Source organism: Hypanus sabinus, chromosome 2, assembly GCF_030144855.1.
Source record: "Hypanus sabinus isolate sHypSab1 chromosome 2, sHypSab1.hap1, whole genome shotgun sequence".
In the NCBI taxonomy this organism is placed as follows: Eukaryota; Metazoa; Chordata; class Chondrichthyes; order Myliobatiformes; family Dasyatidae; genus Hypanus; species Hypanus sabinus.
Window position 1 is genome coordinate 110,089,598 of NC_082707.1, and position 27,289 is coordinate 110,116,886.

A 27,289-nucleotide genomic window follows, 5' to 3' on the forward strand; every position below is an offset into this window, starting at 1 on the left:
GATTGTAGGTTTGGCATGGACTAGATGGGCCAAAGGATCAATTTCTGAGCTGTATTGTTCGATGACTCTGACTTCCTAATAGTCCTGAGGAGAACTGAATTGTTGTAGGATAAACAAAAATCACAGTGGCACTGAATGAACTACAAGTGGTCCATGCCATGTGTGTGAAATGCAACTTACAACAGCATGATTGTTGAAACACAAACGTTAGTGATCATCACCAGCAATTCACCAATAAACAATTCAGAAATACATAGTGTTTTATTTATTTAGTAACCATGTCATTTATTACACAGTCCCACTCCAAAAATAAAAACAGAAAATACACTACATTTGGTATATTCTTTATTTGTAATTAACTTTATAAAATATTTGTTGAAACTTGGTAGACCTATTACTAGGTCACATAGCTCTATTAAGACAGAAACAGAATTAAATGAAAAATCAGATACCTACAATGCAGCTCAGAGAAGATAAAAATCTTCCTTGTTCCAACAATTCTGTTTTCACCATGCTAAAGAGCATCACAATTCACTGTAAAGCATTATATGAAACAAGGCAGGCACATACAGATCCCACAACTTCCATTGTATTCTAATCACCAAATGTCCTTTTACATGAACTTTCAGCAATTACGCACATTTTCAGCTCTCTCAAGTTCAATATTGCAGTGTCTCCTCTGAAAGTTTTCACATTTAATATTCAAGGATAGGATAAAAATTTGCTTCTCTTCAAAAGACAACACACACAAAATGCTGGTGGAACACAGCCGACGTCAGGACGAAGGGTCTTGGCCCGAAACATCAATAGCACTTCTCCCTATGGATGCTGCCTGGCCTGCTGTGTTCCACCAGCATTTTGTGTGTGTTGTTGTTTGAATTTCCAGCATCTGCAGATCTCGTGTTTTCTCTTCAAAAGCTTTTTTTTCCATCATTACTACTCACACTTTAACCCTTGACTGATTGAAGACATTTGCATTGTTTCGAACAAGAAGACACAGGGTCAGTCATGACCTTATGAATGAGGCGGCAAACTTGGGAGGTGGGGCAGATGGTAAACTTCTGCGATTACATATAATTTTCATATAAACTTCATACATTCAAGTGTGGATAATAATTTCTGCATTCATAAAACGATGTTATTTACAGATAGAGATTAAGCAAAAACAAAACAGAATCTGTCAAGTACTGTTAATTCCTGGCTGATGTCAAATACATTGACTAAAATTATGGAACAAAGCAAATTTTATGGAGATAAATGTGTTTTTTAAATCCCTGTGACCAAAATGTGTATATCTGGATCCTTGATGCATCCCGAACATGGTTAAGGGCAGTAATTCTGTAAAAAATATTTAGCGCAAGCAAGGTAGAGTGGTATATAGATGAATGGCCATGATCACAGCTCACTAAATGTTTATCCGCCAACTGTTCTTCAAATGGGTACAGCTACACCAATTCAAATATCAGTGCTTGGACTGATCTGACCTCTCGAGGGCTGGAAAATTACTTACACAACAAAGGTGGCGGTGCTGGGGAAGAACTCGGGTTGGAAGAAACATAACCATCAAGTTGAGTTTCTAACTTCCCTTTCCAATTAGTTTTCCTTTTCTACTCCAAGGTCTCCATGTAAGACATATGGTCGAAAGGCATTTTAAGAAAATATGGAGGCCTGAAACTACAAGTTATTGGCTTCCTTGCTGGTATGAGCTGGCTGCACTGTAACCAGATTATAGCCACAGCCGATTAGAAACAGCGCTCTTCAACTTAATCAGCTCTGAGAAACTAACCACTGACGTGATACAAATAGCAAGGTGCAGTGATATTGCTGATCAACAGTGTTCAAAGCTGCTCCCAATCAAAGATGATTTGATTTACATCTTGGTTCCTCGTGATTTCTTCAAGAATGCGGTGCTGCAGCCATAGCTGTTGGAATTTCTTGTATCGCTCAGTGCACAGGTGCAGTGGGTTGCCTCTCCTTTTAAAAAAAGTAACAAAATTCAGTATGCAGTTGGAAATAGTAACCACACAAGGTTTCAGGTGGTAAATGCAATTAGCTCACAGAGATAATGTCTGTGAATACAAAGGGATTGGAAAAACCCAACATGACTGGAAAAAGGAAACATGTTGACGGAAATATAAATATGCATAATAAAGGACTTAAAGGACAACCTTGTCTCGTACCACGAGATAATTAAAAAAAAAGAGGATCTATAATTATTTGTTATTTATTATTTAATATCGCATTATAACCTTTAGCCATTGCTATTCGTGAATCTCCTAATATTTTTGGTATTACCCGTAATGAGAAGTTGTACAAATTATCACTTTATGCTGATGACTTGCTGTTATATATTTCTGATCCTGACAGGTCTATTCCCGCTATTTTATCCTTGTTGGCTCAATTTGGTAGTTTTTCTGGTTATAACTTAAACTTGGATAAGAGTGAATTATTCCCCTTAAACGCGCAAACTTTATTGAATGACAGGATACCATTTAAAGTTGTTACTGATAACTTTATCTATTTAGGTATAAAAATTACCAAGAAATATAAAGATTTATTTAGACTGAATTTTTTACCTATGCTTCATCAAATTCAACAACTTACTACAAGATGGTCTCCCTTATTCCTATCATTAATTGGTCGGATTAATGCTATTAAAATGATGATTTTACCGAAATATTTATATCTATTTCAAGCCTTACCAATTTTTATTCCTAAATCTTTTTTTGACAACATTGATTCAAAAATTTCCTCATTTGTGTGGCAAAATAAAAACCCCAGGTTAAGTAAAAGGCAATTACAAAAATCTAAAAAAGATGGTGGTTTAGCTTTACCTAACTTTAGATTTTACTATTGGGCAAATAATATTCGTAACCTAATGTATTGGAAATTAGATTTGGATTCACCATTGTGCCCGCAGTGGGTAAATTTGGAATGCAATGAGGTAAAGGGATATTCTCTATTCTCCGTTCTTGGTTCTTTTCTTCCTGCTGATTTAGTTAAATTCAATAAACAGATATCTAATCCTGTTATCAAACATACATTACGAATTTGGTTTCAATTTCATAAGTTTTTTACTCTGAAAAACTTTGTTCTTGATAGCCCTATTTTACTTAATTTTTTTTCAAACCTTCCTTGACAGATCAAGCTTTTAGCATATGGAAAAGGAAAGGTATAAAATGTTTTCGAGATCTTTTTTTTGAAGGTACTTTGATGTCTTTCGACCAACTTTCCAACAAATTTAAATTACCTAAATCTAATTTTTTCAGATATCTACAAATCAGAAATTTCTTACATAAAGTTCTACCATCTTTTCCCAATTCAACTTCAATGGATTTCTCAGATTTGATTTTTACCTTAAATCCTTGTCAGAAGGGATTAGTAGCTTTTATTTATAATATGATTATGAAGATACAACCAGAAATATCAGATAGAATTAAACAAGAATGGGAAAAAGAACTTTGATATAATATATCAACAGATAAATGGGAAAAAATTTTACAAATGGTTAATTCCTCTTCTATATGTGCTAAACATGCTTTAATACAATTTAAAATTGTACATAGAGCTTATATGTCTAAAGATAAGCTTGCTCGATTCTATTCTCATATTAACCCTCAATGTGACAGATGTCTTTTAGAAGTGGCTTCATTGACCCACATGTTTTGGTCATGTCCCACTTTACATAACTATTGGAAGGACATATTTGCTACCATTTCCTCAATTTGGAATATCGATTTACAACCTCATTTTATTACTGCAATTTTTGGTATACCAAATGAGGATGGTAATCAGTTTTCCCCTTCAATCAGACGAATGATTGCTTTTGTAACATTAATGGCCAGAAGGTCCATATTACAAAACTGGAAAGAAGTAAATCCTCCTACCACGTCTCAGTGGTTTTCTCAAACTATTTCTTATCTGAGCTTGGAAAAAATTAGAAGCACTATTTTTGACTCGTCAATCAAATTTGAAGAAACTTGGGGACCGTTTATTCGACATTTTCATATGAATTAATTTGGCCTTTTCCAGACCTTCTTTCTGCTTATTCTTGTTCAGGTATGGAGTTCCGGAGTTTTTTGACACTATCATATACAAATAAACTGTTATTATTGCCCATGTTAGTTTAGTTTAATGTTTTTTTTTCTCAATATATATTTTCTTTTACATATTTTCAATTTTTTTTTCTTTTGACGATTATTTTTGGTTTTTTTCATATATAATTATATAGACTTGATTGATTAATGTACTTTTTTCTGTTGATGTTTAATAGGATATTATTATCTTATTACCAATGCAATTTCAAGTCTATTGTATTCATAACCTATTCATTATTATGTTATGTTTTTTTTATATATATGAAACTCAATAAAAAGATTGAAAAAGAAAGGAAATATAAATATGCAAGCTATCAATGAATCAGATACATAAATTTTAAAAAATCCTTTCCATTCGTCAACCACAGTCGTGAACAATTCACTCCTCTTTATAGGGGTACACCACATTCAATCACCATGCCGTACATTTTCGAGTAAACTTGGAAAATTAAATTCCCTGGAAATCAGATATCCTTTTGGTTAACCCCATCACATTTAGTAAACTGTCCCATTGTGCTTCTCGGAGCAAAGAATGGGGAGTGAAAGCAGAAATTTACCGTAACTTTAAAAATGGGGAAGAGAAAGAACAGATCAGGCAAAAATAAAACTGAAGGCTTCAGGTGGATTTGAAAGGCAAGGGAGCAGTAAGATCAGAAAGTGAGTACAGTATTCGATATACCATCTATGGACACAATTAATTACAATGGAAAATTTAGGTAGCAAAAGCATAGGTAAGTTGTAAAGACGGTTCTACAAACAATATCTTCAACCAGCAAGACAGGGTTTTTGCGATCTCAGGATGAAGCAAATGTGATCCTTTAAAAGTTGCCAGGAAGGAGGATGGATCCTGTACCTGATATTCTTTAGCAGTTTGTTGTCTTGTATGCATGAGAACTGGGCCTCTTGTATGCGTGAGAACTATCACCTGACTGGGGAGGGGCACTGGCATGTGGCACGGCATCCAGGAAGGAGCTGTGCTGCCCCCCCAAGGCTCATTTGGTGGGAGACTGTATCAATTGTGGTCAACAGTGGATTGATGGTGCGAATTTTGAAGTGATTGTGATACCGTTTGGGCTTGCTATTTTGTGTGTGCTTCTGCTATGTGTGACTGTTGGTACTGTGTTTTGCACCTTGACCACAGAGGAACGCTGTTTCATTTGGCTGTTTTCATGGGTGTTCATGTATGGTTGAATGACAATTAAACTTGGATTGAATTAGTTTGAATTGAAAAGGCAGTGTTTGTGAGACTGTCTGTCGATAATGGCTTGATTCTAAACATGAAGAACAAAATTTCATCTCAAGTACTAGATTGCTTAAAGTAGCAGATGCAGATTAACAGAAATTTATATCAGAGATACCAAACAACACTTTCCAACTCTCCTTCCTTAGTCCTGTTACTGGTGTTCAAGTTCTCTTCAGAAGGGTTTCTGCCAACTCAGTAATGCCAGTCTTTCCATGTAACTTACTCCCTGTCCTGGGTTACAGCTCTTGAGGACAGTATGGTTACAGCAGTAAACTAGGACTCAGTGCAGAGGTAACTTGGAATAATTTACACTGAAATACTGATACAGACACACTGTTCTGAGCACTGTCATAGGAAGGGAAATTACAAAGAGAACAAGTACACAATATGAGGTCACTGAGACCATTAAACTTGCTCTAATATGATCATGGTTGATCTATGGTGGCTTCAACTCCTCTTCAAAGCTAATTCCACATAACACTTACTCAGGAAATGGAAACAAAATCTAGAGATGTAAAGCAGCAGCAAAGTAATGGACCATATACAGATTACAGAAGAGAAGGTGGACGAATCCTCATGTTGTTCTGTTGTTTAAGAAAGGCTCCAAAGGTAAGACAGAAATTAGGCTGGCGAGCCTGACATCAGTGGTGGATGAGTTATTGACAGGTATTCTAAGGGATCTGATATGTAAGTATTTGGATAGACAAGGACCAATTATGAATAGTCAGCATGGCTTTGTGCATTGTAAATTATATCTAACCAATCTTTTAGAATTTTTTGAGGTTGCCAGGAAAGTTGATGAAGGAAAGGCAGTGGATGTTGTCTACATGGACTTTAACAAGGTCTTTGACAATATCCCACATGGGAGAGTAGTCAAGAAATTTCAGTTGCTTGGCATCCAGTATAAGGTTTGTGGCTTTGTGGGACTAATCCAAAAAAGAAAGCCAGAGATAGTTGGAGGCCTGTGACAAATGGTGTACCACGATGATTGATGTGATGTCCATTGTTGGTTGTAATCAGTATCAATTATCTGCATGATAATGTGATAAACTGGATCAGCAAATTTGTGGATGACACCAAGGTTGGAGCATAGTGGACAGTGAGGAAAACTTTCAAAGCTTGCAGTGGTATTGGGATCAGCTGGAGAAATAGGTTGAAAAATGGCAGATGGAATTTAATGCAGTCAAGTGTGAGGCATTGCACTTTGGGAGGACAAACTAGGGTAGGACTTTAAACGGTAAGTGGCAGGGAACTGAGGAGTGTGGTAGGACAAAGGGATCTGGGAGTACCAGTACATAATTCCTTGAAAGTGGTGTCACAGTGTCATAACAAGCTTTTGGCGCACTGGCCTTCATAGATCAAAAAATTGTGTTGGGATGTTATGTTGAAGTTGTCTAAGACATTGGCAACACCTAATTTGTAGTAGTGTGTCCAGTTCTGGTTAAGAATATCAATAAGATTGAAAGAGTACAGAGAAAAATGACAAGTTTGCTGACCCGAGTTTTCGGAAAAGGTTGAATAGGTTAGGATTCTATTCTCTGGAGTGTAGCAGAATGAGGGGAGATTTGACATGCAAACAGGCTTTTTCCAGAGGCTGGGTGAGATGAAAACTAGAGGTCATAGGTTAGGTGAATGGTGAAGTGATTAAGAGGAACATGTGGGGGAACATTTTCATTCAGAGGATGGTGAGAATGTGGAGTGAGATGCCAGTGGAAGCGGTGGATGTGCAGTCAATTTCAATACATGAGAAATTTGGATAAGTACATGGGAGGGATATGGAGGTCTATAGTCTGACTGCAGGTTGATGTGACTAGACAGAATAATAGTTTGGGATGGAACAGATGGGCTAAAGGGCCAAGCTCTGTGCTGTTGTATTCTATGACTCTTCCACAGAGGCTAATCATTTGATAAACCAACTGTGACTCGACTCAGTGAAATTAGTTGAAAGAATTCTTATTTCCATTGTTATGATTCCAGCCCCCTCCTTTGTGAGAATCGCAAGAGCACCCATCAAAAGGGGGGGGGGGTCAGTAGACCCAGTCGGAGAGAGAGAGAGAGAGACGTGCCAAATTGCAGGTACCACCAGCGATACAGAATAAAGACAACAGCGACTACTGTCTCATGGAGACCACGTGAAAAGCCTTTGGGCAAGGTGGGCTGGTTGAGAGAGAGATTGCATCATCCCAACCTGATTGACACCTGCGACCCCATGAGGAAGTATAAAGGAGAGTCTCAGGGGGACAGCCCCTCAGACGCACCAAGAAGACACGAGAGTGTCCCGCAGTAGCGGGAAGCCATTCTGAAGGAAGCCACGTGCGTTAGATTCCGGGATTGGAATCTGTGGCTGGAATCACAAGAAACTGCTTTAACTAACATCGGGGAGAGGAAACCAATGCTCCCCCGATTTCACGGAAAGATTCATTGAGACTCGGCAAGTTTTTTTCTCTTCTCCCCCCAATCTCTCTCTCTCGGTCGCCCCACGAAAAACCCAGCGATTTCCAACGGGCTGAGGCCAGCAGACCTTCTGAGTGACTTTCATATTTCCAACGGACAATCTATTAACCCCTAGACATCAGCAGAGCTCATTTAATAATGATGATTATTAATATACCCGCGCTTTAGATTGAGTGTTGACAATGTGCACTATCTGAATGTATGTATTAACCCTACTTTCGTGTCCCTTTATGAATAAAACGTTTGAAAATAGTGACAACAGACTTCAACAGACCTCTCTATCTTTGTTGGTAAGTTATCCAGTTACGGGATACGTAACACCATTGCTTTAACAATTTCCTGTAGATTTTCTCACCATGACTCATTGCTCAGAAGAGCTTCTGTAACTGGGTTGTGGGCTTATTCTAACCAAGATTTCTTCTATAAACAGAATGGGATTCCCAATATAACGTAATATAAGAAAATTGGTTAAACTTCAAGCAAAAAGAAAATTAAAAATCTGAAATAAAAGCAGAAAATGCTGGAACCCCTCAGCAGGTCAGGCAGCACCTGTGGAGAGAGAAACAGTTAACATTCCGGTAAGATGACAGCTTGCTCGGAAGCAGTGGCCTTGCTGGGTCCCACCAACATGTGATTGCTCGTCCATTACATCTTTTTTATGATTGCAAGACACTGCAGGTTATCATGGACATCAGGTACTGCAGGTTTACCCCACTAGCAAGTTGCTGGCTAGCAATGGAGTTGGACTCGTTGCACAACAGGGAAGAAGGCATTGTCAGTGCTGGTGCGCACTCTAATAGATAATGTGGGACACTTCTGTTGTGATCGCAAATGACCCTGTTGTACATTGATAATGTAGAATACCACAAGTCCGATCCACTGGTTTATTGGGAGCTGCGTGGCCTTGGTTGTGGCATGAACCAGGCCTCATTCATGCCTCAGGGTCGCCTGTTGCGGCTGCCAAGGAAGGAGTTGCTGGAGCTGGCTGTGTGCCAATCGATTCCATACTGGGCTGGGAGCTGGCCCCTCTCATCGGTGATAGCCTCCAGTGTTCACTCAGTGAAAGACAAAGGGATTGCATTGGAGTGTGGCTACACTGTGTGATGTGAGCAATTGCTATGGGCTATTCCTACAGAAATGTGGCTCCAGGGCAACATCTGTGTACCATCAATCTATAAGCCAATGCACTCAGGACTTGGACAAGGTATCATTTTTAACACTCTGTTTTTCTGCTATCATATTTTTATATGCTATATATGTCTGGTGTGTGACTGTGCACCTTGGCTCCACAGGATTGCTGTTTTGTTTGACTGTATTCAAGTGTATGGTTGAATGACAACTAAAAAACTTGAACTTTAAGATTCTTCCTCAGAACCAAGAACTATGAACAGAGAATTTGGCTGTTAAATTGCTCTAATGGAACATTTGTGTGCAAATGAGCTGCAATGTTTCATGAATTACAACAGAGCCCACGCTTCAGAAATAATTCAATAGCCAAGGAACCCTTCAGACATTCCAAGATTGCGAGAAACATTATATAAACTTTTCTATGTACATCTAATACTTGAGATGAATAAACGGTCTACCCTTGATGTATCAAACCTTCACTGATTATAAACTCTCTAGTCTCAGTATTCTTACTTTGCTTTCTCACTGAAACACAGCATTCATTGAAGAATTTTTACAGAATCTAGTTATTCTGTAAGATTCATGCAATCCTTAATAACTCAGTTTTAAATTGGATGCTATTCAGGCTATACAATAACTATTCTATCATAGCATAGAAAGAAATTTCTTTGAAATAATCATACCTGAGATACTGATCTGTCTCTCCATAATCATCCAAGTATGGCGCAGGTATGAAACATCCTCTGTTTTTTCCTGCCAGCAACAGGACATCACACTCCCGTATCCTGGTGGTAAATTGGTTTATTACTTACATGCACTGACGTACAGTGAAAAGTTTTGTTTTGCATACAGATCTTTTCTCATGAGTACATTGAGGCAGTACAAAGGGAAACAATGGAAGGAATGCCAAAGGTGGAACAGCAACGAATTTTCTGATGATTTACTATGGTATCATGTTTGCTAAGGTGAATTTTCCAATTAGCTTTAAATATTGCAGTGGATAAAATAAATTCACATTTACTATTTCTTTGTAGTAGAGTTTAAACTTTAGATCTGCTATCTTAAGGCTTAAAAGAATAGATTTTTTACTGAACTGTTATATTAGGGAAGAGTTGTTGAAGTCTAGGTTTTTGTTTATTGTTAAAATGGTTCCTAGGATCCTTGGAAGTGCTACAACTCCAAGATGTTGGAGTCTGTCTTCTCCTGGTGCCGCCTGAGCACTAAACGCTCAATCCACAAGCGAGTCAGTATGTGGACTGAATTGCAAGTGTAAGCAGGCAACTGGGAATTCAGCTCTGTAAGCACATTAGGTCTGGGTCACTGGACCCCAAGATGATTGTTCATTATAACATACAAGATGTTGAAGGAACTCAGCGTGTTAGGCAGCATCAGTGAAGGGAAATGGATAATTGATGTAAAGGTGAAGCAAAAATTTGTAAGCAATGGGTGGATCCATGTGAAAGCGGTGTGTGATAAGGGATGGGAAACTGGCAAGAACACCAGAAGCTGGGATGTGATAGGTGGAAGTGACACAACGACTGAAGGTGGTGGAATCTCATAGGAGGGGAAGGAGGAGCATGGAATAAAGAGAGCGAGGTGGGGAGGGCAGAGAGGAACCAGTGGGAGGAGTATATGAGTAATGGGCAGATGAAGAAGGTTGGAGAGGGGGAAGAGATCTGGATCAGGAAGAGAGAGAAGGGAACAGAGCTGGAGCAGTTTACCAGAGGTTGGAGAATTCAAAGCTTATGCCACCAGGTTATAGACTCCCCAGGCTGAATACAAGGTGCTGTTCCTCTAGTTTGCATTTAGCCTGATCTTGGCAGTAGAGGCAGCTGAAGAAAGATGTGTCAATGTAGTAACGAGAAGTTATCTCTAGATTCCAGCATGGGGAGAAACTGAAGAAGCTGCAGTCCCTTGTCTTTGTTCTGACTGTCAGATATAGCTGTAACATTGGAATCACTGCCCAGAGCAGTGAACCTGTGGAGTTCGTCACTTATCAAGCTTACTGGTTATCATTAACTCACCCAACTGAATGGAATGAATGATTATCATAGTGCTGAATACAGCGTCTGAAGAATAAATTTATCAGACATCATTAAAAATGGATTTAAGTCCCAAAAAAAGGTGAGGAAATTGAAATGTGTTGAAGGAACAGTGAAGAATGCCTTTTTCAAAGGGGCATACTTGCAAAAAGAAAGCTCTTTCAGACATACAAAACCCATTCCTCATGGCATGATTCCATGATATGTTTACGTTCTTAATTAACTAATCAAATCAATCATGTTGCTATGCACCTGTGATACAGCTACAAATTTTTGTAATTGTGATACATGTAATTGTGTATCTGACTTTGGCTTTGATCACAAATTAGTTTGCAGAAGGTACCTGAGGAACATTCCCAATCCGGACCCATAGTTCATAGTGTGAGCTACACATGCGCCGAACTCTTCTCCATTCACTTCTTCCCTGCAACACTGACTCTGTGAACACAGCATGACTCCACAGAACATGCAAAGAGCAAGGTTCTTGGGTTCATCATCTGACGATCTGGGACAACTGAAGAAAGTGCTGAAATTAGCTCTAGGTTCTGGCACTTAATTTTACATACACACCGTTTAGCATACAGTACTGTGCACAAATCTTATTTGTCAATGCAGAGTGGAAAGTGAGTTTGTAAATCTGGCAGGAGCAAAGGATGCTGTGACTAGAATCAGAATCACCAGAATGTGCCATGAAATTTGTCAACTTAGCAACAGCAGTTCAATGCAATTCATAACTTAGAAAAAAAATAAAATATAAGTAAATCAATTACAGTATACATATAGTGAATAGATTAAAAATCATGCAAAAAAACAGAAATAATATATACTGAAAAAGTGAGGTAGTGTCCAAGGGTTCAATGTTCATTTAGGAATCAGATGGCAGAGAAGTTGAATCACTGAGTGTATATCTTCAGGTTTCTGTACCTCCTGCCTGATGGTAACAGTGAGAAAAGGGCATGCCCTGGGTGCTGGGGGTTCTTAATAATAGATTCTGCCTTTCTGAGACACTGCTCCTTGAAGATGTCCTGGGAACTTTGTAAGCTAGTATCCAAGAAGGAGCCAAATAAATTTACAACTCTCTGCAGCTTATTTTGGTCCTGTGCAGTAGTTCCCCCATACCAGACAGTGATGAAGCCGGTCAGAATGCTCTCCATGGTACATCTGTAGAAGTTTGAGTGCATTTGTTGACATACCAAATCTCTTTAAACTCCTAATGAAGTATAGTTGCTGTCTTGCCTTCTGAATCAAAATGTTTGGACCAGGTTAGCTCCTCAGAGATGTTGACACTCAGGAACTTGAAACTGTTCACTCTCCCCATTTCCGATCTCTCTATGAAGATTGGTATGTGTTACTTTGTCTTACCCTTCCTGAAGCCCACAATCAGCTCTTTCATCTTACTGACATTGAGTACAAGGTGGTTGCTGTGACACCACTCCACTAGTTGGCCTATCTCGCTCCTGTACGCCTTCTCATCACTATCTGAGATTCTACCAACAATGATTGTATCATCAGCAAATTTATAGATGGTGTTTGAGCTATGCCCAGCCACATAGTCATGGGTATATAAACAGTAGAACAGTGGGCTAAACACACACCCGAGGTACACCAGTGTTGAATTGTCAGCGAGGAAATATTATCACCAATTCACACAGATTGTGGTCTTCCATTATGAAGTCGAGGATCCCATTGCAGAGGGAGGTACAGAGGCCCAGATTCTGCAACTTCTCAAACAGGATTGTGGGAATGATGGTATTAAATGCTGAGCTATAGTCGATGAATAGCATCCTGACATAGGTGTTTGTATAGTCCACGTGATCTAAAGCTGTGTGAAGAGCCATTGAGATTGCATGTGCCATTGACCTATCTGCGAGGGTGAGTGCTGCGAGATGGTGTGGGACAGGTGGCAAAGGAGGAGTGCCAGGATGGGAGTGGTGGGATGCAGACATACCCAGTGAAACACCATTTGATTACAATCAATTGGTTTATTGAGCTTGTCATACTCTCTGGTGTTTTCCACTCTCTCTCATTTCTCCCTTCCTCCTTTCCCAAACATTATTCCCCTTTCTCTGCCCTCTTTCTATTCTCAGTCTACAAAAGAAAATCAGGTTTATCATCACTCACATATGAAATTAAATTTGTTTATTTGAGACAGCAAAACAGAAAATTACTACAGTACTGTAATTGGCAAGAACATGGGAAAAGTGCTTTTTAATATGGTGACCAGTTTTGATTTGAAATGTCTAATAACATGAAAGCATTTTGAACAGTAATGAACTGATGAATAGATTTTGTTCTTGTTCTTGAACAGCTGCATGAGTGATAAATGCTCTGATATGCTCCTGTAAAGGAATCTGATAATAACACAGGGCCAAAAGACACCAACTGGTCAATCTCCCTTCAGATGAACATTTGCTAGTTATGGTAACTTCCCTTAAAATCTACATCATTCATACCAAGGAGCTGGAGACTAACCAGACGGTATATGAGGTGTTGTTTTAAAAAAAAATAGGCGGAGATCACAGAGGGCGAGCAGTGAGAAAGGGTCTCACTGAACTCCTGTCAAAGAGAAGATTTAAGCTTCTTCAGGGTAGGCATACGTCGAAGAGACTTCACAGCAGAGTAATGAATAGCAAACACAAAGTAGACTGCAGATGCTGTAGTCTCCAACCCCCTGGTATGAACATCGAATTCTCCAATTTCCAGTAATTCCCTCCCCCTCCCTTCCCCCATCCCACTTTCACTCTGCCTCCTCTTCTAGCTGCCTATCACCTCTCTCATGATTCTGCTTTCCCCTTACATTCCTTCTTCACTTTTCCTGCCTATCCCCTCCCCCACCCCTTGATTTTTCCTGATTGGTTTTTCACCTGGCACCTACCAGCCTTCTCCTTCCCACCCTCCCCCATCTTCTTCAGTCCTGACGAAGGATCTCGGCCCGAAACGTTGACCGCTCATTTCCACGGATGCTGCCCGACCTGCTGAGTTCCCCCAGCGTGTTGTACGTGTTGCAGGTGAAGTGTTGCCTCATCTGGAAGACTGTTTGGGGCCCTGAATGGTGGTGAGGGAGGAAGTGCAGGGGCAGGTGTAACATTATCCCACTTGCAGGGTTAAGTGCCAGAAGGGAGTTCAATGGGGAAGGAGGAGTGGACGAGGGAGCTACAGTGAGTATGATCCCTGTGGAAAGTGGAGATCGGGTGGGGGAGAGGAGGGAAAATGTGCTCAGTGGTAGGATTGCACTGTAGATGGTGAAGTTATGGAGGCTGATGTGCTGGTTACAGAGGTTTGTGGGTGGAAGGCAAGGACAAGGTGGACATCCGATATGTTCTAGAATGGAAAGCCCCATTCGGAGAACAGATGCGGCAGAGCTGCTGGAATGAGAAAAGGGAATAGCATTTTTACAAGAGACAGGATGGGAAGAGGTAGAGTCAAGATAGCTGTGGGAGTCTGTAAGTTTATAAAAGACATCAGTGGATAGTCTATCTTCAGATATGGAGACGGAGATTGAGAAAGGGGAGGAAGAGTTAGAGATGGACCAAGGGCACGGTGGAAGTTAGAGGCAAAGTTGATGAAATTAATGAGCTCAGCATGGGTGCACGAAGCAGTCATCAGCTCTACTTGCTTCATACTTATGACTGTGAGGCTAAGTACAGCTTCAATGCCATAGTTTGCTGATGACACCACTATTGCTGGTAGAATCAAATGTGATGTAAAGGAGATTGAAATCCTGGATGAGTGGTGCCACAACAACAACCTCCCACTCAATATCAGCAAGACCAAGGTTCAAGAGGAGGAAATCTGGAGGTCCATGAGTCAGTCCTCATCTTGGAATCAGAGGTGGAGAAGGTCAGCAACTTTAAATTCCTTTATCATTTCAGCCGATCTGTCCTCGGTCCAGCATGTTAAGCACCATTACAAAGAAATCATAGCAGTGTCTCTACTTTCTTAGAGGTTTGTGAAGATTTGGCATGTCATCTAAAGTTTTGACAAACTTCTATAGATGTATAGTGGAGAGTATTTTGCATCTGGTTGCATCATGACCTGGTATGGAAACACCAATGCCCTTGAAGGAAAATGCCACAAGAAGTAGTGAATACTGCCTAGCACTTTGCAGAAAAGTAGCATCCATTATCAAAGACCCCCACCATCCAGGCCATGTTCTCTTCTAGCTGCTGCCTTCAGGAAAAAGATACAGCAGCCACAGGACCCACACCATCAGGCTCAGGAACAGGTACTACCCCTCAACCATCAGGCTCTTGAACCAAAGACGATAACTTCACTTGTCCCATCACTGAACTCTTACCAAAACCTATGGACTCACTTTCATGTCCTTGATATTAATTATTCATTCATCTATCTATCTATCTGTCTGTCTGTCTATTTATCTATCTATCTATCTATCTATTTATTTATTTATTTATTTATTTTTGTATTTGAAGTTTGTTGTCTTTTGCCCACTGGTTGTTTGTCTGTCCTGTTGGGTGCGGTCTTTCATAGATTCTATTGCGTTTCCTATACTTACTGTGAATGCCCACAAGAAAATGAATCTCAGGGTTGTACATGATGACAAACATGTACTTTGGTACTAAATTGAATTTAAACTTTGAAATGGGGGGAGCCAAAACAGAAATCATTGAGGCCGAGAACCAGTTCCACCAGACAGAGGAGGAAGGTGGTGGAGTGGAATGGGTTAGGTCGGTTGTCCAGAAAAAAGCAGAGAGGCCTAAATCCTACCTAATGGGGGACAGGTGTTTATAGGGACTGGACATCCAAGGTAGTGAGATCTTGTCTAATGCTATTGGTGAAGCCAGTATTTGCACTTGCCGCTTCTGGTCACAGATCTCTTCTGATGAGAGGATATAGATAGGTCAGCAGCACGACTTCTTTGAGCTTCGAGCTTTTTTGCGAAACAATGCTTCAATTCCTTTCCTTAATGTATCTTTTCTCACTTTCAAGGTGCTTGGAGTCCTGTCACAGACCATGATCTACAGCTGCACTCAAACTGTGGTTACTCATGGCAGTGCATTCCTGCTTGTGGAGCTCACCAAATGGCCATTTTTGATGTACCCAGGAGTGGACTGGAAGACGTGCACCTTCAGGGTGCAGCCCCTGTGGACCGAATTCCTCGCCAGTGTTGTCAACTGAAACATCACGAGAGATCAGAACACTAAGACAGTGGTTGCAGCTGTCAGTGGCCTCTGCACTTGAGAGTTAACTCTCTCTCTCAGTGGGGTGAGGGGAAGTCTGCTGGCTCTTGAGTCAGGCGAGCTCGAATAAGGGTCACTTCAGACTGTAACATCAAAACAACAATCTGTTGGTGTCCTCTCCTGCTGTGGAAGGGTTGACACCTCTTTGTCCCGTGTTAGTGAGAGAGTCTGTGGCTTGCTGAAGTGCTGAGTTATGGACTGTAGTTTTTTATATACCATGATCATGGACTCTTTGGGGGATTTGTTATTGCTTGCTTGGGGGTTGCTTCCTGTTGGAACAAGTGAGGGGAGGGGAAGGGTTGATGCTTTGCTGCTGCTTGTGCATGGAAGGGGTGGGGGGCTTTGGGGTTTCTAATGTTTTTCTGTCATTCATTCTTTGCGGTTTTCTTCTGTTTCCTGGATGTCTGTGAAGAGCAAAAATTTCAGGTTGTATACTGTATACATTCTGATATTAATTAGACCAACTGAACATGAAGCACAAAAAATGGAATAAAATGAGGACATTGTTATCAAGGTCCATTTCCATCCAGGTTGTCCTGCTTGGTTTGAATTGAAAGTTGTTTTGGGTTATATTGTTCTTTGCAATAGAGGTACATACACCTGCAGCTTTGCTCTCCCTCAACTTCTATTACAGCACATTCCAAAGGAAGTGCACAATATAGAGTACCTATAAAAAGTATTCACCCCATTTGGAAGTTTTCATGTTTTATTGTTTTACAACATTGAATCATAGTGGATTCAATTAGGCTTTTTTGACACAGGTCAACAGAAAAAGACTTTTGTGTCAAAGTGAAAACAGATCTCTACAGAGTGATCTAAATTAATTATAAACGTAAAACACCAAATAATTGATTGCATAAGTATTCAATTCCTTTAATATGATATACCAAATCATCACTGGTGTAGCCAAATTGGTTTTAGAAGTCACATAATTAGTTAAATGGAGATCACCTGTGTACAGTCAAGGTGTTTCAATTGATTGTAGTAAAATACACCTGTATCTGGAAGGTCCAACTGCTGGTGAGCCAATATCCTGGCAGAAACTATGCCATGAAGACAAAAGAACACTCTAAGCAACTCCACAAAAAGGTTATTGAAAAGCACAAGTCAGGAGATGCATACAAGAAAATTTCAAAGTCACTGAATATCCTTGGAGTACAGTTAAGCCAATCATCAAGAAATGGAAAGAATATGGCAAAGCTGTAAATCTGCCTTGAGTAGGCCATCCTCAAAAACTGAGTGACTGTACAAGAAGGGAACTAGTGAGGGAGGCCACCAATAGATCCATGACAACTCTGGAGAAGTTACAAGCTTCAGTGTGTGAGATGGGAGAGATAGCACATATAACAGCTGTTGCCTGGGTAATTCAGCAGTCACAGCTTTATAGGAGAGTGGCAAAGAGAAAGCCGCTGTTGGAAAAAAAACTTCACTTGATCAGAGTTTGGCTGGAAAGTATGTGAGACACTCTGAAGTCAGCTGGAAGAAGGTTATATGGTCTGATGAAACCAAAATTGAACTTTTTGGCCATCAGACTAAACAGTGCGTTTGGCATGATTCAAACACCACACATCATCAAAAACACACCATCCCTATCGTGAAGCATGGTGGTGGTTGCATCATACTATGGGGACCTTCACTGTAGCAGGCCCTGGAAGGCTTATGAAGATAGATGATAAAATGAATGAAGCAAAATACAGGGAAATTCTAGAGGAAAACCTGGAGGAAAAAAACAAGAGAACTGCAACTTGGGAGATTTGTTTTCCACAACACAATGACCCTAAGCACAAATCAAAGCTACACACAGGAATGGCTTAAAAAAATATAAAGTTAATGTCCTGGAGTGGCCAGGACAGAATCTAGACCTCAATCCAATTGAGAATTTGTGGCTGGACTTGAAAAGGACTGCTCACTCACAATCCCCATGCAATCTGACAGCTTGAACAGTTTTATAAAGAAGAATTGGGAAAAATTGCAGTGTCTAGATGTGCAAAGCTGGTAAAGACCAATCCACACAGACTCAAGGCTGTAATTGCTGCCAAAGGTGCATCTACTAAATACTGACTTGAAGGGGGTGAATACTAATGCAATCAATTATTTTGTGTTTTATATTTGTATTGAATGTTGATCAGTGTCAAAAAAGCCAAATTAAATCCACTGTGATTCAATATGTAAAACAATAAAACATGAAAACTCTTGGGGGGGTGTGTGAATACTTTTTATAGGCACTGTGAGCACTTGTGATGTCATCATATCTAGTAGTTTCCAAATATCAGCTCAAGAATCAAACTGTAGAAATGCCAATTTTAAAAATTCATTTTAAAAACCCCACCCCAAACACACTGTTCCAGTAACATCAAAGTACACAATAAGATAAATTAGAAATATTGCTGAATGAACTCACCTGTGCTGACTACCCTGATTCAGAAGTGAACTGTAATCCTCCGGGAGATGTATTAACTGATTTCTTTCCCTAGGATATCTTTAAGAAAGTATTTGTCAAGCATCAAAGGATATTCTTTGAAGAACATAATTTTAAATGTACAATGACACAGCTTCAGTAGGAGTCCTATACTGTGTTTAATTTATCCTCCAAAGAAAGGCTAATTTTTCACTGGTTCTTGCAAACTCCAATACAGAAAAATGGAGGGCTATGAGGGAGGAAAGGATTAGATTGTTCTCAGATTAAGTTAAAAAGGTTAGTAGAACATCACAGACAAAGGGCCTATACTCTGCTGTACAATGTGTGTATGCTCTAGCTGGATAGAGATACAGCATCAGATGTGCTAGTCGTTGCTTAGGATCCCGTTGAGATTCACAGAGATCCATAGAGCTATACAAGACAGAAGCAGGCACTTCAGCTCAACTTGTCCATACTGTGCAAGATGCCTATTTATGCTAATCCTGTTTGCCTGTGTTTGGCCTGGAACCCTCTCTCCACCTTCTCTATGCAAGTGCCTGCCCAAATGTCTTTTAAACAGTCTAACTGCATCCTCCTCCATCACCTCCTCGAGTAGGTCATTCCATATTCTCACTACCCTGCCTGTGGGAAAAATGTGCCCCTCGGATTTTCTTTAAATCTTTACCCTTGAACCTTAAACGTAGTTTTAGGTTCCCCTACCATGGAGGCAAAAGGTCATCTACCTGATCTATGCTCCAAATACTTTAAGAAACCATGTGAGGTCACACTTTAGTTGCCTCCACTCTCAGCTTATGCAATCTCTCTTAGAACTCGAGTCCAAACAACATTGCTGTGAATTACTTCTGCACTTGTTCCAGCTTACTCACATCCTTCCTACAGTGTGGTAACCTGAGCTGTGCACAATACTCCTAGTGCCCTTTAACCAATAATTTGTACATCTATCACCATGGCTTGGTCAATGAAAGCAAGAACACTTTAAAGCCTTCTTCATCACAATCTACCAATATTGCCACTTTCAGGCGAGTTGACTATGAAATTTGAACTGAAGTTTAATTGACTTTCTGAAAACCCACATTGGCAACAACATGCCTTCCCTGTCTCAAATGATTTAAGAAAACCCACTAGATTGGTATTATAGAACAAAATACAACTGGGTGATACAACCCTTCGAGCCTGTTCCATCATTCAATATGATCATGGGTGATCATCCAAATTCAGTCTCTATACCTGCTTTCTCAGAACATTTAACATATCTTTGAATATATTTAATGATTTGACCTCAACTGATTTCTGTGGTGGTGAATCTTGTAGGGACCACAGAGAAATGGCTTGCCCCTTATCCTTTACTCTGACCCTGGCTTACCTGGCCATTGGGAACATCTTTCCTGCATCTCATCTGTTTAGTCACGTTTGACGTTTTGTAGAATTCTTTGAATTCCAATGCTCATTCTTTTAAATATAGTAAAGCTTAAAAGGCATGATTAAGTGAAAAACCATTGATGGCCCATTCGAAATCCTCTTCAGCCTCTATCTCGCTATAAAACTTGCTGTTTTTTCCACTAATCCTTTTGTTCAAACATTTCTACAGAAGCTTTCAGTCAGCTTTTATGTTCTACACAGACTTACTTTCATACAGTACTTTCCCCTTCTTAATCAATTCTTTGTCATCTTTGCTGAATTCTAAACAGCTCCAAATCCTCTGGTTTGATATTTTGACTAACCATTTTATCTTTCTCCTCTTTGGACCCAATACGATCCCAAACTTCTTTTGTAAAGCACAGTTAAATCACATTCAAAAGAGTTGCTAATGCAAGCATCAACTAGTTAATAGTAGAAACCTTTCCATCTCCCACTGGCTTCCTTTAGTTCAAGTAAAGGACTGTTCATTGTTGATCAAGCCAGAACTGGGTTCAGACAGACAACCTCAATGCAAGCAGTCTCAGTTACTTACTATTAGGTGTAAGAGCTACAATGCTTTACTGTTCTCAGTGTGGTACCACATTTTATAAAAACCCAATCCTTCGTGACACTATATGTACATAGGTTACTCCTCCAGTGATTTCCCATCTGCCCATCTTTATAACTACCTGCACAATCCTCCAAGAACTCAATCATGCTCCCACCCAATTATGGATTACGAATGCCTTGTCAAAGAGAAAACACAACAAATTAAGTTTCAAGACATACTGACCGGACTGATGTTCTCTGCCCCTTGAGAAAACTTTGCACTGAAGAATCAGAACACCATCTGTAATAAAAGAAAAAAATCAAGAGAATGTTTAGCTTTAACAAGTGTAGTCAGGTGCTTATGCTCTGAAATAAGAGAAGTTGTTTTTTCATTTAAATAGATCTAAAGGCCTAAGCCACTATGTCTATCTTACACTTACTTTAACCCAGAAGATGTTGTGCAGTAATCGAAGGACTCAATAAATTTTTAGTGTGCTAAATATAATGTTAATTTGACACAAACCTATGCAACTAATTGTGTTTGTTGTCATATATATATATGAATTTCACTTTTGAAATTTTACTTTATCAGGACAACAGATTGTAAAAGCCCAAATAATTTGAACAAGTCATAGAAATTTGGAAGTGTAACATGATTAGAAAAGGAAAGGTGGACATGACTGTACAGAAGCATCTCTGAGTCTCATCAAAGCCCTGCACAATGGTAGCAAGACTCCCTTACCCCTCTATTCAATTTCATTTCAGTGAAAGATGCAAGGTCCTAAAATATCTTGATAGGTTAGATGTGACCGGATATTTGCTGTTATAGGAGCCACTGTTTAAAAAATATTCAGCCATTTAAAGCTGACATGTGGGAAAACGTTTACTCCCTGAGGGTTGAGAGTCGTTTGAATTCTCACTGTCGAAGTCAATGGGAGCAGAGTCTTCAATCATTTTTAAGGAAATGATTGTGGTAAAGCAAAGGTGAGTTGAGGTTAAATCAGATTAGTCATAAGCTTGTTAAATGGTAAAGCATACTCAAGAGGCTGAATGGTCTACTCCAGTCCCCAATTGATTAGTTTGGTCTATTTCTGTTCCTACAGGTCCTCCTCAGATTAAGGCAGAACTTTGTTCTCGTGAACTGTTCATATCTTGAATGGATTGTAAGTTGGCCAGAAAATCCATCCCTCCGATCTCTCAAACACTCACTTCAGTAGAGCATAAGCTGAACACAAGTCAGGCATTTATAAGATCATAAGATATAGGAGCAGAATTAGGAGATTTGGCCCATTGAGTCTGCTCTGCCATTTCATCATAGCTGATCCATTTTCTCGCTCAGTTCCTATCTCCTGCCTTCTCCCTATATCCCTTCCATGCCCTGACCAACCAAGAATCAATCAATTTCTGCCTTAAATATACATAAAAGAATGGCCTCCATAGCTGTCTGTGACAATGAATTCCACAGATTCACCACTCTCTGGCTAAAGTAGTTCCTCCTTATCTCCATTCTAAAAGGATGCCCCTTCAATACTAAGGCTGTGTCTTCTGACCTTAGACTCTTCTCACCATAGGAAACATCCTCTCTACATGCACTCTATCAAGGCCTTTCACTATTTGATATGTTTCAATGAGTTCTAGTGAATACTAGCCTAGAGCTATCAAACGCTCTTCATATGACAAGCCATTCAATCCTGGAAACATTTTCGTGAACCTCCTTTTAACTCTGCCCAGTTTCAAATTCTTTCTAAGATAAGGGGCCCAAACCTGCTCACTATACTCCAAGTGAGGCCTTACCAGTGCTTTGTAATTTGTCAGCATTTCATCCTTCCTTTTATATTCTAGCCCTCTTGAAATGAATGCTAACATTGCAATTGCATTCCTCACCACAGGCTCAACTTGCAAATTAACGTTTATGGAATCATGCACGAGGATTTCCAAGTCCCTTTATACCTCAGATCTTTGTATTTTCTCTCCAGTTAGAAAATAGAAAATATTTTTTATACCCAAGTACGTGACCATACACTTCACAACACTGTATTCCAACTGCCACTTCTTTAACCATTCTACTAATTAAAGTCCTTCTGTAACCTCTCTACCACCCCCTCCACCTATCTTCATATTTGTCTGAAAACTTTACAACAAAGCCATCAATTCCATAGTCCAAATTATTAACATATAACGTAAAACACAGATCCCTGTGGAACACCACTACTCAATGGCACCAACCAGAAAAGGCTGCCTTTATTCACACTGTTTGCCTCCTGCCATTCAGCCACTGCTTTATGCATGCCAGAATCTTTCCTGTAATACCATGGGCTCATTACTTGTTAAGCACCCTGTCAAAGCCTTCTGAAAATCTCCTTTGTCTATCCTGCTTGTTATTTCTTCAAAGAATTCCAAAAGTTTTGTGAGACAAGATTTTCCCTTGAGGAAAGCATGCTGACTACAGCCTATTTTGACATGTACCCCCAAGTACCCCAAAACCACATCCTAACAATCAACAACATCTTCCCAGCCACTGAGGTAAGACTAACTGGGCTATAGTTTCCTTTATTCTGCCTCTCTCCCTTCTTTCCAGAACCATTCCAGAATCTAGTGATTCTTGAAAGATCATTACTAATGCCTCCACAATCTCTTCAGCCACCTCTTTCAGAATCCTGCGGTGCACACCATCTAGTCCAGGTGACTTACCTACCTTCAGATCTTTCAGTTTTCCAAGAGTCTTCTCCCTAGTAATGGTATCTTCATATACTTCATGACCCCTGACAGCTAGAACTTCCATCATACTGCTAGTTTCCTCCACAGTGAAGATTGTCGCAAATTACTTATTCTGTTTGTTCACCATTTCCTTGTCCTTCATTACTACCTCTCCAGCATCGTTTTCCAGCAGTCAATACACACTCGCACGTCTCTTTTACACTATATGTAAAACTATGACCAGTGGTGTGCCTCAGGGATCTGTTCGAGGACCCTTACTCTTCATGATTTTTATAAATGACCTGGATGAGGAAATGGAGGGATGGGTTAGCAGGTTTGCTGATGACACAAAGGTTGGAGATGTTGTGGATAGTGTGGAGGGCTGTCAGAGGTTACAGTGGGACATTGATAGGATGCAAAACTGGGCTGAGAAGTGTCAGATGGAGTTCAACCCACATAAGTGTGAAATGGTTCATTTTAGTAGGTCAAATATGATGGCAGAATATAGTGTTAATGGTAAGACTCTTGGCAGTGTGGAAGATCAGAGGGATCTTGGGGTCTGAGTCCATAGGACTCTCAAAGCAGCTGCACAGGTTGACTCTGTGGTTAAGAAGGCGTTTGGTGTATTGGTCTTCATCAATCATGGAATTGAATTTAAGAGCCGAGAGGTAATATTGCAGCTTTATAGGACCCTGGTCAGACCCCACTTGGAGTACTGTGCTCAGTTCTGGTTGCCTCACTACAGGAAGGATGTGGAAGCCATAGAAAGGGTGCAGAGGAGATTTACAAGGATGTCGCCTGGATTGGGGAGCTTGCGTTATGAGAATAGGTTGAGTGAACTCGGCCTTTTCTCCTTGGAGCGAAGCAGGATGAGAGGTGACCTGATAGAGGTGTACAAGATGATGAGAGGCATTGATAGTGTGATAGTCAGAGGCTTTTCCCCGGACTGAAATGGTTGCCACAAGAGGACACTGGTTTAAGGTACTGGGGAGTAGGTACAGAGGAGATGTCAGGGGTAAGTTTTTTACTCAGAGAGCGGTGAGTGTGTGGAATGGGCTGCTGGCAATGGTGGTGGAGGTGGATATGATAGTGTCTTTTAAGAGACTTATGGATAGGTACATGGAGCTTAGTAAAATAGAGGGCTAAAGGTAAGCCTAGTAATTTCTAAAGTAGGGACATATTCGGCACAACTTTGTGGGCCTAAGGGCCTGTATTGTGCTGTAGGCTTTCTATACTTCTATGTATCTAAAGAAACTTTTGGTATCCTCTTTAATATTACAAGCTGGCTTATTTTCATATTCCATCTTTACCTTCTTAATGATTTTTTTTTGTTGACTGCAGTTGATTTTTAAAAGCTTCCCAATCCTCTACTTAGCACTAATTTTTGCTCTATTATATGCACTCTGGCTTTTATGTTGGCTTTGAATTCTAATAGCCACAGTTGCATCATCTTGCCTTCAGAATACTTCTTCCCCTATGGGATGTATATATCCTGTGCCTTCTGAATTACTTCCAGAAATTCCAGCCATTACTGCTCTGCTGTCATCCCTATCAGTGTTCTTTTCCAATCAATTCTGGCCAACTCCTCTCTCTTGCCTCTGTAATTCCCGTTACTCCATTGTAAATCTGCTACATCTGACTTAAACTTCTCCTTCTCAAATTTCAGCGTGAATTCAATCATATTATGATCACTTGCCCCCAGGGTTTTTTTTTATCTTAAGGTCTTTAACAAGATAAAATCCTATGATGTTACAGAAAGATACTGGCCTGGATAGAGGAATGTCTGACAGGAGGAGGCAGCGAGTGGGAATAAAAGAAGCCTTTTTTGGTTGGCTGCCATTGACTACTGGCGTTCCTCAGGGGTCAGTATTGGGACCACCACTTTTCACATTGTTTCTCAATGATTTGGATAATGGAATTGATGGCTTTTTGGCAAAGGTTGCAGATGATATGAAGATAGGTAGAGGGATAGGTAGTTCTAAGAAAGCAATGTGATTACAGCAGACTTGGACAAATTGGAAGAATGGGCAAAAAGGTGGCAGATGGAATACAGTATTGGGAAATGTAAGATAATGCATTTTGGTAAAAGGAACAATAGTGTGGATTATTATCTAATAGGAGAAGGTTCATACATCAGAGGTGCAGAGGGACTTATAACTCCTTGTGGAAGGTTAATTTACAGGTTGCGTCTGTGGTAAAGAAGGCAAACGCAATGTTGGCATTTCTTTCAAGGGTAATGGAACATAAAAGCAAGGAGAGACTGCTGAGTCTTTTTAAGACACTAAGGACACACATGGAGAACTGTCAACAGTTTTGGGCCCCATATCTCAGAGAAGATGTGTTGTCATAGGAGACAGTCCAGAGGAGGTTCACAAGGCTGATTCCAGGAATGAAGAGGTTAACATATAAAGTGTGTTTGGAAGCTTTGGGCCTGTACTCACTGGAATTTAGAAGCTTGTGGGGGGATCTCATTGAAATTTACAAAATATTGAAAGGACTGGCTAGGGTAGATGTGGAGAGAATGTTTTCTGTGGTAGGGTATCCAGAATCAGAGGGCACAGCACCCTCTGGTTGCTGAGGGATGACCTTTTAGAACAGAGGTAAGGAGGACATTTTTTTTAGCTAGAGAGTAGTGTATCTGTGGAATGCTCTGCCACAGACTGTGATGGAGGACATGTTTGTGAGTATATTTAAGGCAGAAGTTGATAGTTTCCTGATTGGTCAGGGCATCAAAGGATATGGTGAGAAGGCAGGTGTATGGGGTTGAGTGGGATCCAGGATTGGCCATGATAGAATGGTGGAGTAGACTTGATGGCCTCATTCTGCTCCTATGTCTTATGGTCTCCAATCAATTCTATTCATTGCACAACAACCAATCCAGAATAGCTGATCGTAGGCTCAACCACAAGCTGCTCTGAAAGGCCATCTCATAGGCATTCTAGAAAGACCCCCTTGGGATCCACCACCTGATTTTCCCAATCTATATGGATATTCAAATCCCCATAACTATTGTAACATTGCCCCATTAGCATGCATTTTCTATCTCCCATTGTAATTTGTGGACTACATCTTTACTAGTGTTTGGGGATATGACTCCCACCAAAGTCTTGTTACTCTTGCAGTTCCTTAGGTCCAACCACAATGATTCAACACCTTCTGACCCTATGTCACCTCTTTTAGTGATTTGATTTAATTTTTACCAACAGAGCAATGCCACCATCTCACCATCACCTGTCCTTTCGATACAATGAGTATCCTTGGACTTTAAGCTCTCAGCTATAATCTTATTTCAGCCATGATTCAGTGATGACTACATCATACATGCCAATCTTTAGCTGTACTACAAATTCATCTACCTTATTCTGTATAGTGTGCATATCCAAATAGCACCTTCAGTCTTACATTCATCCTTTTCGATTTTGTCTGCTTTTTACATAGCAACTCATTCTGTTGACTGTAATTTTGCCCTAACATCAGCCTCTGCTTGCAAGGAGTCTCACTACATAATGCCTTTGTTTGTAAACCAAATACCTCATCCTCAGCAGAATCACTCAGTTCCCATCCCCCTGCCAAGTTAGCCTAAACCCTCCCAAACAACTCTAGTCAACCTGCCTGCAAGGATATTGGACCTCTCGGGTTCAGATGTAACCTGTTCCTTTTGTACAGGCCGTACCTTCCTCGAAGAGATCCGAATGATCCATAAATCTGAACCCCTGCCTCCTGCATCAGTTCCTCAGTCACACATTCACCTGCCAAATCATCCTATCCTTACCCTCACTGGCATGTGGCACAGGCAGCAGTCCAGAGATTACTACCCTGCAGGTCCTATTTCTCAGCTTTCTACCCAGCTCCCTGACATCTCTCTTCAGGACCTCCTCACCTTGTCTACCTATGTCATTGGTGCCAATATATACCAAGACCTCTGGCTGCTGACAAGCCAGAGAGGACGATAATTGATTTGTTAGGTTTAATCCTGCCCCTTGCGTATAATCATATGTTTAGATTAGCCATGGAACTGTCAATTTAGGCATATCCTGGGAAAGACACATCTTCAGTTGCCA

General features: G+C 40.2%; 1 protein-coding gene across 2 annotated transcripts in view; it reads right to left on the reverse strand.

The window, feature by feature from the left end:
* Positions 1–242: 242 nt before the first annotated feature.
* ubr1 (ubiquitin protein ligase E3 component n-recognin 1) overlaps positions 243–27,289 on the reverse strand; it is a 302,958-nt gene continuing 275,911 nt past the window's right edge. For both annotated transcript variants that reach the window (XM_059951970.1, XM_059951981.1), the window contains 5 exons: positions 20,776–20,832; positions 18,567–18,644; positions 11,308–11,478; positions 9,606–9,707; positions 243–1,974 (listed from right to left, as the gene is read on the reverse strand). In XM_059951970.1, the coding sequence (XP_059807953.1) occupies positions 1,839–1,974; positions 9,606–9,707; positions 11,308–11,478; positions 18,567–18,644; positions 20,776–20,832 (544 nt within the window). In that variant the 3' untranslated portion in view covers positions 243–1,838. The remainder of the gene's footprint in view (positions 1,975–9,605; positions 9,708–11,307; positions 11,479–18,566; positions 18,645–20,775; positions 20,833–27,289) is intronic.